This window comes from Liolophura sinensis, chromosome 1 (assembly GCF_032854445.1).
Source record: "Liolophura sinensis isolate JHLJ2023 chromosome 1, CUHK_Ljap_v2, whole genome shotgun sequence".
In the NCBI taxonomy this organism is placed as follows: Eukaryota; Metazoa; Mollusca; class Polyplacophora; order Chitonida; family Chitonidae; genus Liolophura; species Liolophura sinensis.
The window spans coordinates 93,065,796-93,076,247 of NC_088295.1; the positions used below are offsets into that span (position 1 = coordinate 93,065,796).

A 10,452-nucleotide genomic window follows, 5' to 3' on the forward strand; every position below is an offset into this window, starting at 1 on the left:
AAGGTCGATACTCGCGAATCCCCGAAATTAACAAATGAAGTAATAAAAGCGTAAGGATAGTACAGCATTGGTCGAGTTTTTGACCTTTTTTCAGGATGAAATGCAAAGCTTACATCTCTCTTTGTTTTTTTTTAAAAGTGACGCTATGATTTTGCGTTTCTGATTTTGTGTTGCTGCTAGTTAGATTTCCAGTCCACTTTGGCGGCGTTTGCACATCCTTCCACAACACGTAAATATTTTGTGTTGTTCAAATCAAAACAAAATTCTCGAATATGGCCAACCAATCAGTCAAGCAATCAATCAACCGAACAATCAATCAATCAGTCTCAATTACATCGGGACAGTACAGTAGAGATTTATAATGAACTTACGTATCCAGACTATTTATATACGTCCTGAAGTAGTCCACAGAGCAGTTAGAGAAGTGCCAGGGATTCCGCGGGTTGACGGTGGAGGCACCACTGGAGGCGGCCATGATGAAGTGGTCATTTAACGAGCATCCGTTATTGTCTTCTCCGTCATGGCGGGCGCCCATACTGAAAGCAAACCACAGATCCTTCTTATTTTAAGTACTAGTATTTTGGCAAAAACATAGGAGTATTCCTCGGTTGTTACTTTCTCCTTCCTAAAGCAATGATGAGAAAAAAAAATATTCTGCGAACATTTCTCTTAAATCATTTGCACAGTGGCAATGAAATCTTTAATGATCACGCTGTGGGAAAATAAAAAAAATGCTTTAATCCTAACCATAAACAGCCAGAAATTAACATATTGAACGTCTCACGCCTTGTGAAACTTTGCCTATACCAGAAAGGTCAGGCATAGATATATTCTAGTATTTTTCATCGGTTTAAGGAAAATTAAACGCTTCAAAATAGTTTGAAAACTTTTCAACTCCTTACCTATGGCCTAGCTCATGAGCAGCTATCTCGGCGGTGATAAAGTCAAACAGGTCTTCACACACAGACACTCCTTCAGCAGTACACACTCGGGACAAGTACGCCAGACCTGCGCAGTGGAGTGATTGGTATAGTGAAAGGCATTACTGACGCGATGTCAGCGCTGTCTACAAATTGAACGGACTGATATTTGACCTACCGGTACCCATACAACCTACTGTCAAACAAGCAAACTTACCGGCTGTTGATGTAGATCCATCCAGCGTGTATTCTGCCCTAGAAAGAAAAGGTATCAGGGTGTAAGTCGTTATTATAAAATATTTTGCTAAAAGGAAATTAACATCAGAGACGCTGCATGTGCCAAGACATCAACTGATTACACACACGACTTATAAGGCATAATGTAGCAAGACATTTGGATACACACTCGACTTACAGGACATGATACGACAAGACATCAGTTGATTACACACTCGACTTACAGGACTTGATGCGACAAGACATCAGTTCATTACACACTTGACTAAAAAGCATGATGCGACAAGACATCAGTTGATTACACACTCGACTTACAAGGCATAATGCGACATGACATCAGTTGATTACTCAACAGACTTACAGGACATGATGCAACAAGACATTCAGTTGATTTCACACCCAATTCACAAGATATGATGCGACAAGACATCAGTTGATTACACACTCGACTTACAGGACATGATGCGACAAAACATCAGTTGATTCCACACTCGACTTACAGGGCATGAAGCGACAAGATATCACTTGATTACACACTCGACTTACAGGACATGATACGACAAGACATCAGTTGATTAGACACTCGACTTACAGGACTTGATGCGACAAGACATCAGTTCATTACACACTTGACTAAAAAGCATGATGCGACAAAACATCAGTTGATTACACACTCGACTTACAAGGCATAATGCGACATGACATCAGTTGATTACTCAACAGACTTACAGGGCATGATGCGACAAGACATTCAGTTGATTACACACTCGACTTACAAAGCATAATGCGACATGACATCAGTTGATTACACATTCGACTTACAGGACATGATGCGACAAGACATTAGTTAATCTCACACCCAACTTACAAGACATGATGCGACAAGGCATCAGTTGATTACACACTGAACAAAAAGGACGTCATGCGACAAGACATCAGTTGATTACACACTCGACTTACAGGACATGATGCGACAAGACATCAGTTGATTACACACTCGACTTACAAGGCATGATGTGACGTCAGTTGATTGAACACCCGGCTTACAGGACATACTACGATAAGACAATTTTCTGACAAACTGGACTACAGATCTTCAAATTAATTCCACAGATACATTTTATTAAGCTTTTATATGATTTTCCCAATTTGCGTATGTGACATACACCGACATTGTTATAATCTCAGCTAGCGCTTGTCAGCTTCAGGGTACAACGTGAGCTACATGTACCTTAATAGTTGTCCCACGCAGGTTTATTTTCAGTTAAGTCATTTTTTCAGTCATTAGCACACCAGTTACTTAAATACCCAAGTCATTCTAAAAAACACTCAAAACGGTGATATTTTAAAAGGAATAAAATACTTTGTAAACAGCATGGCGTGGTCGTAATCGGTCATGATCTGATTTCCATTCGCTTCCATCCACAACTGAAAACTCTGGAGTGATTCGCCAGCATCCACCAGAGGTCGATCTCCGTCGTTTGCATTCTCTGATTTTAAGGTCGATGTGAATGGTGATTCAGCGTCAGTCTATAATACACAAAGCCAAAACTAAGCATAAACACACCAATACTGATTTACAACAGACGCCGGAAGTAGATTCCGCAACGTTAAGAAGTGAAATTCATTTGCTCAAATGTAATAAAACACAGAACAAAAACATACTGTACGAATCATGCAATTTGATCTATCGAGATTCGATTTTTTTTGTGGAACTGTATATACATCTTAGCATCACAGCTAATACGTGGTGTTAATACGAATAATAAAACTGACTATTATTACTGACTATTAAACTATTTATATGCAGGTACGGTACACAATAACAAGGCTTATGGATGAAAGGCTTTGCTAATCAGGCTTTAGCGTAGTGGGTACTGTACGCAAAAACCATTCTTATGGAAGAATAGTCTTGCTAATCAGGCTTAAGCGTAGTGGGTACTGTACGCAAAAACCATTCTTACGGATGAAAGGCCTTGCTAATCAGGCTTTAGCGTAGTGGGTACTGAACGCAAAAACCATTCTTATGGAAGAATAGCCTTGCTAATCAGGCTTTAGCGTAGTGGGTACTGTACGTAAAAACCATTCTTATGGAAGAATAGCCTTGCTAATCAGGCTTAAGCGTAGTGGGTACTGAACGCAAAAACCATTCTTACGGATGAAAGGCCTTGCTAATCAGGCTTTAGCGTAATGGGTACTGTACATAATATCTATGCTTATGGATGAAAGGCCTTGCTAATCAGGCATTAGCGTTGTGGGTACTGTACATAATATCTATGCTTATGGATGAAAGGCCTTGCTAATCAGGCTTAAGCGTTGTGGATACTGTACACAGTAGCTATGCTTATGGATGAAAGGCCTTGCTAATCAGGCTTAAGCGTTGTAGGTACTGTACACAATAACCATGCTTATGGATGAAAGGCCTTGCTAATCAGGCTTACGCGTTGTAGGTACTGTACATAATATCTATGCTTATGGATGAAAGGCCTAGCTAATCAGGCTTACGCGTAGTGGGTACTGTACATAATATCTATGCTTATGGATGAAAGGCCTTGCTAATCAGGCTTACGCGTAGTGGATACTGTACACAATAACTATGCTTATGGATGAAAGGCCTTGCTAATCAGACTTAAGCGTAGTGGGTACTGTACATAATATCTATGCTTATGGATGAAAGGCCTTGCTAATCAGGCTTAAGCGTTGTAGGTACTGTATATAATATCTATGCTTATGGATGAAAGGCCTTGCTAATCAGGCTTAAGCGTAGTGGGTACTGTACATAATATCTATGCTTATGGATGAAAGGCCTTGCTAATCAGGCTTAAGCGTAGTGGGTACTGTACATAATATCTATGCTTATGGATGAAAGGCCTGGCTAATCAGGCTTTAGCGTAGTGGGTACTGTACATAATAACTATGCTTATGGATGAAAGGCCTTGCTAATCAGGCTTAAGCGTTGTGGGTACTGTACATAATATCTATGCTTATGGATGAAAGGCCTTGCTAATCAGGCTTACGTGTTGTAGGTACTGTACACAATAACCATGCATATGGATGAAACGCCTTGCTAATCAGGCTTAAGCGTTGTGGATACTGTACACAATAGCTATGCTTATGGGTGAAAGGCCTTGCTAATCAGGCTTAAGCGTTGTAGATACTGTACATAATATCTATGCTTATGGATGAAAGGCCTAGCTAATCAGGCTTACGCGTTGTAGGTAGGCCTACTGTACACAATAACTATGCTTATGGATGAAAGGCCTTGCTAATCAGACTTAAGCGTTGTAGGTACTGTACATAATAGCTATGCTTATGGATGAAAGGCCTTGCTAATCAGGCTTAAGCGTTGTAAGTACTGTACACAATAGCTATGCTTATGGGTGAAAGGCCTTGCTAATCAGGCTTAGGCGTTGTAGGTACTGTACATAATAGCTATGCTTATGGATGAAAGGCCTTGCTAATCAGGCTTAAGCGTTGTAGGCACTGTACACAATAGCTATGCTTATGGGTGAAAGGCCTTGCTAATCAGGCTTAAGCGTTGTAGATACTGTACATAATATCTATGCTTATGGATGAAAGGCCTAGCTAATCAGGCTTACGTGTAGTGGGTACTGTATATAATATCTATGCTTATGGATGAAAGGCCTAGCTAATCAGGCTTACGCGTTGTAGGTACTGTACACAATAACTATGCTTATGGATGAAAGGCCTTGCTAATCAGGCTTACGCGTTGTAGGTACTGTACACAATAACTATGCTTATGGATGAAAGGCCTTGCTAATCAGGCTTAAGCGTTGTGGGTACTGTACACAATAGCTATGCTTATGGGTGAAAGGCCTAGCTAATCAGACTTAAGCGTAGTGGGTACTGTACATAATATCTATGCTTATGGATGAAAGGCCTAGCTAATCAGGCTTACGTGTTGTAGGTACTGTACACAATAACTATGCTTATGGATGAAAGGCCTTGCTAATCAGGCTTACGCGTTGTAGGTACTGTACACAATAACCATGCTTATGGATGAAAGGCCTTGCTAATCAGGCTTACGTGTTGTAGGTACTGTACACAATAACTATGCTTATGGATGAAAGGCCTTGCTAATCAGGCTTAAGCATTGTGGGTACTGTACACAATATCTATGCTTATGGATGAAAGGCCTAGCTAATCAGGCTTACGCGTTGTAGGTACTGTACACAATAACTATGCTTATGGATGAAAGGCCTTGCTAATCAGGCTTAAGCGTTGTAGGTACTGTACACAATAGCTATGCTTATGGGTGAAAGGCCTTGCTAATCAGACTTAAGCGTTGTGGGTACTGTACATAATAACTATGCTTATGGATGAAAGGCCTTGCTAATCAGGCTTACGCGTACTGTAAACGAGCCCGAACCGTCCACTGCTGTGTGAACTTAACAGAAGACTTACCGTAGCCAGAAACATCCCCGCGAATTGTACTTTGAACTGAACATCATCTTCAACAATGTTCTGGTATCTTAAGTCAATCTAAAGAGCAAAACAATGTAATAGTTACAGGTAGATAGTGTCAGTAACAGTAGAAACAAATCACGTGTAACCATTTATGCCCAGCAGTCATCTAAACAAATGGCAGATTCAATCAAGTTACAATCAAGTGCTCACATAGAGCCGGTTTTGTTTAGTCGTGACAGCTGAGCGCTCGATTATAGGGCCGGTTTTGCCTACTCGTGACTACGGACTGTTCCACTAGGACCGGTATGGTTAAACACGTGACAACCGACTCTTAGGACCGGTTTCCTTCACTCGTGACAGCAGACTGTTCGAATAGGGCCAGTTTCGTTTACTAGTTACAGCGGATTGCTCGACTAAGGCTGGTTTCGTTTGCCGTACCTATGACCGCCAAAAGATTCTCTACATGAAATGTGATGTTCTGAAAAGTTGTAGAAATATAGATATGAATAAAGAAGGATATACAGAGTTATAGATATTATGCGAACTCACCGAATTGAGCAAGAAGGCATAGTACTGGCGTATGGCGTCAATGGCTTCATTTTGCTTATCCTGGGTTGTCACTGACACTGATCTGTTCAACCAACTGGTTAACAAAGCAAAGGTCATTCTCAGTTATCACATAAATAAACATACCTGTACTGCTGAATATATACTACTCATTTTCAGACAACTACCCACAAAGGGGTTTTAGGGACTTATGGAAAGTCAGTTGTGATAAAACACGGGTGACTTCTGCTATCAGACAAATGCTAAAAGTGTCTTTTGCACGAATCAACCACATCATTCAGCTGTTAAGGCAAACATCTGCGTTCAAAAAAAAATGACTATTATATCCATTGTTATACAAAAGTAGGATGATACAAAAAGTAGTTTGCCTAGCTATTGTGAGATGCTATATCTACACCAGACAGCCAGGGTCTAATTCACAGCCTACCCTGTCACGTTTGCTTTTCACCAGAAAATCAGGGGGACATGTCTGCCCTGTCATGTTTGCTCTTCACCAGACAACCAGGGTCTAATCCACAGTCCACCCGTCCATGTCTCTTCCGTCACTAGAGAAACAAGGCCTAATACACAGTCTACCCTGTCACGTATCCTCCGTCACCAGGCAAACAAAATCTAACCCACAGTATATCCTGTCACGTTAGTCATACAATAGACAACCAAGGTCTAATCCACAGTCTACCCTGTCACGTATCCTCCGTCACCAGGCAAACAAAATCTAACCCACAGTATATCCTGTCACGTTAGTCATACAACAGACAACCAAGGTCTAATACACAGTCTACCCTGTCACGTATCCTCCGTCCCCAGGCAAACAAAATCTAACCCACAGTATATCCTGTCACGTTAGTCATACAACAGACAACCAAGGTCTAATACACAGTCTACCCTGTCACGTATCCTCCGTCCCCAGGCAAACAAAATCTAACCCACAGTATATCCTGTCACGTTAGTCATACAACAGACAACCAGAGTATTTAATCCACGGTCTACCCTGTCGTCACCAGATAATCAGGATTTAATCCTCTATCCACAGTGTATAGAACTATTGTGACACAAATCACTACATTTACCTCAATGTGTGGGTTGACTGTGACACAAATCACTACATTTACCTCAATGTGTGGGTTGATTGTGACACAGATCAACACATTCACCTCAATGTGTGGTTTGATTGTGACACAAATCACTACATTCACCTCAATGTGTGGGTTTATTGTGACACAAATCACTACATTTACCTCAATGTGTGGGTTGATTGTGACACAGATCAACACATTCACCTCAATGTGTGGATTGATTTTTACATAGATCACTATATTCACCTCAGTGTGTGGTTTGATTGTGACACAGATCACTATATTCACCTCAATGTGTGGTTTGATTTTGACACAGATCACTATATTCACCTCAATGTGTGGTTTAATTGTGACACAGATCACTATATTCACCTCAGTGTGTGGGTTGATTGTGACACAGATCACTACATTCACCTCAATGTGTGGGTTGATTGTGACACAGATCACTACATTCACCTCAATGTGTGGGTTTATTGTGACACAAATCACTACATTCACCTCAATGTGTGGGTTTATTGTGACACCGATCACTATATTCACCTCAATGTGTGGTTTGATTGTGACCCCGATCACTGTATTTACCTCAATGTGTGGTTTGATTGTGACACAGATCACTATATTCACCTCAATGTGTGGTTTGATTTTGACACCGATCACTACATTCACCTCAATGTGTGGTTTGATTGTGACACCGATCACTATATTCACCTCAGTGTGTGGTTTGATTTTGACACCGATCACTATATTCACCACAATGTGTGGTTTGATTTTGACACAGATCACTACATTCACCTCAATGTGTGGTTTGATTGTGACACCGATCACTATATTCACCTCAATGTGTGGTTTGATTTTGACACCGATCACTATATTCACCTCAATGTGTGGTTTGATTTTGACACAGATCACTACATTCACCTCAGTGTGTGGTTTGATTGTGACACCGATCACTACATTCACCTCAATGTGTGGGTTTAATGTGACACGATCACTATATTCACCTCAATGTGTGGTTTGATTGTGACACCGATCACTATATTCACCTCAATGTGTGGTTTGATTGCGACACAGATCACTATATTCACCTCAATGTGTGGGTTTATTGTGACACAGATCACTACATTCACCTCAATGTGTGGGTTTATTGTGACACAGATCCCTACATTCACCTCAATGTGTGGGTTTATTGTGACACAGATCACTATATTCACCTCAGTGTGTGGGTTTATTGTGACACAGATCACTACATTCACCTCAATGTGTGGGTTTATTGTGACACAGATCACTATATTCACCTCAATGTGTGGTTTGATTTTGACACAATCACTACATTCACCTCAATGTGTGGGTTTATTGTGACACAGATCACTACATTCACCTCAATGTGTGGGTTTATTGTGACACAGATCACTACATTCACCTCAATGTGTGGGTTTATTGTGACACAGATCACTATGTTCACCACAATGTGTGGGTTTATTGTGACACGATCACTATATTTACCTCAATGTGTGGTTTGATTTTGACACAGATCACTATATTCACCTCAGTGTGTGGTTTGATTTTGACACCGATCACTATATTCACCTCAGTGTGTGGCTTGATTGTGACACAGATCACTACATTCATCTCAATGTGTGGTTTGATTGTGACACAGATCACTACATTCACCTCAATGTGTGGGTTGATTGTGACACAGATCACTATATTCACCTCAATGTGTGGTTTGATTGTGACACAGATCACTGCATTCACCTCAATGTGTGGTTTGATTGTGACACAGATCACTACATTCACCTCAATGTGTGGGTTGATTTTGACACAGATCACTATATTCACCTCAATGTGTGGTTTGATTTTGACACCGATCACTATATTCACCTCAGTGTGTGGCTTGATTGTGACACAGATCACTATATTCACCTCAATGTGTGGGTTTACACGATCACTACATTCACCTCAATGTGTGGGTTTATTGTGACACAGATCACTACATTCACCTTAATATGTGGGTTTATTGTGACACAGATCACTACATTTACCTCAATGTGTGGGTTTATTGTGACACAAATCACTACGTTCACCTCAGTATGTGGGTTTATTGCGACACGATCATTACGTTCACCTCGGTGTGTGGGTTTATTGTGACACAGATCACTGCATTCACCTCAATGTGTGGGTTTATTGTGACACAAATCACTACATTCACCTCAGTGTGTGGGTTTATTGTGACACAGATCACTACATTCACCTCAATGTGTGGGTTTATTGTGACACAGATCACTACATTCACCTCAATGTGTGGGTTGATTTTGACACGATCACTACATTCACCTCAATGTGTGGGTTTATTGTGACACAGATCACTATATTCACCTCAATGTGTGGGTTGATTTTGACACGATCACTACATTCACCTCAATGTGTGGGTTGATTTTGACACAGATCACTATATTCACCTCAATGTTTGGGTTTATTGTGACACAGATCACTATATTCACCTCAATGTTTGGGTTTATTGTGACACAGATCACTACATTCACCCCAGTGTGTGGGTTTATTGTGACACAGATCACTACATTCACCTCAGTGTGTGGGTTTATTGTGACACAGATCACTACATTCACCTCAGTGTGTGGGTTTATTGTGACACAGATCACTACATTCATCTCAGTGTGTGGGTTTATTGTGACACAGATCACTATATTCACCTCAGTGTGTGGGTTTATTGTGACACAGATCACTATATTCACCTCAATGTGTGGGTTTATTGTGACACAGATCACTATATTCACCTCAATGTGTGGGTTTATTGTGACACAGATCACTACATTCACCTCAGTGTGTGGGTTTATTGTGACACAGATCACTATATTCACCTCAATGTGTGGGTTTATTGTGACACCGATCACTACATTCACCTCAATGTGTGGGTTTATTGTGACACAGATCACTACATTCACCCCAGTGTGTGGGTTTATTGTGACACAGATCACTATATTCACCTCAATGTGTGGGTTTATTGTGACACCAATCACTACATTCACCTCAATGTGTGGTTTTTTGTGACACAGATCACTACATTCACCTCAATGTGTGTTTTTTTGTGACACAGATCACTACATTCACCTCAGTGTGTGGGTTTATTGAGGTAATATCATGATGCTTCCCATATTTGAGGAGAGTGTAACTTAACATGTACATCTGTACTTGCTCCAGGGTGA

At 40.7% G+C, this 10,452-nt stretch overlaps 1 protein-coding gene and 1 long non-coding RNA gene across 2 annotated transcripts in view; both read right to left on the reverse strand.

Annotated features, from left to right (window-relative positions):
- The window catches only part of LOC135465737 (mucin-12-like), a 51,345-nt gene extending 48,790 nt beyond the window's left edge, over positions 1–2,555 (reverse strand). The window contains exons 1-4 of the mRNA XM_064743063.1: positions 2,521–2,555; positions 1,138–1,175; positions 903–1,008; positions 372–536 (exon numbers count right to left, since the gene is read on the reverse strand). Of these exons, the coding sequence (XP_064599133.1) occupies positions 372–536; positions 903–1,008; positions 1,138–1,175; positions 2,521–2,555 (344 nt within the window). The remainder of the gene's footprint in view (positions 1–371; positions 537–902; positions 1,009–1,137; positions 1,176–2,520) is intronic.
- Positions 2,556–2,584: 29 nt separating this feature from the next.
- On the reverse strand, positions 2,585–6,221 carry LOC135475224 (uncharacterized). The gene is made up of 3 exons (XR_010445031.1): positions 6,135–6,221; positions 5,583–5,660; positions 2,585–2,687 (listed from the first exon to the last, which is right to left on the reverse strand). It is a non-coding gene; the product is annotated as an uncharacterized LOC135475224 (long non-coding RNA).
- Between the last annotated feature and the right edge of the window lie 4,231 nt (positions 6,222–10,452).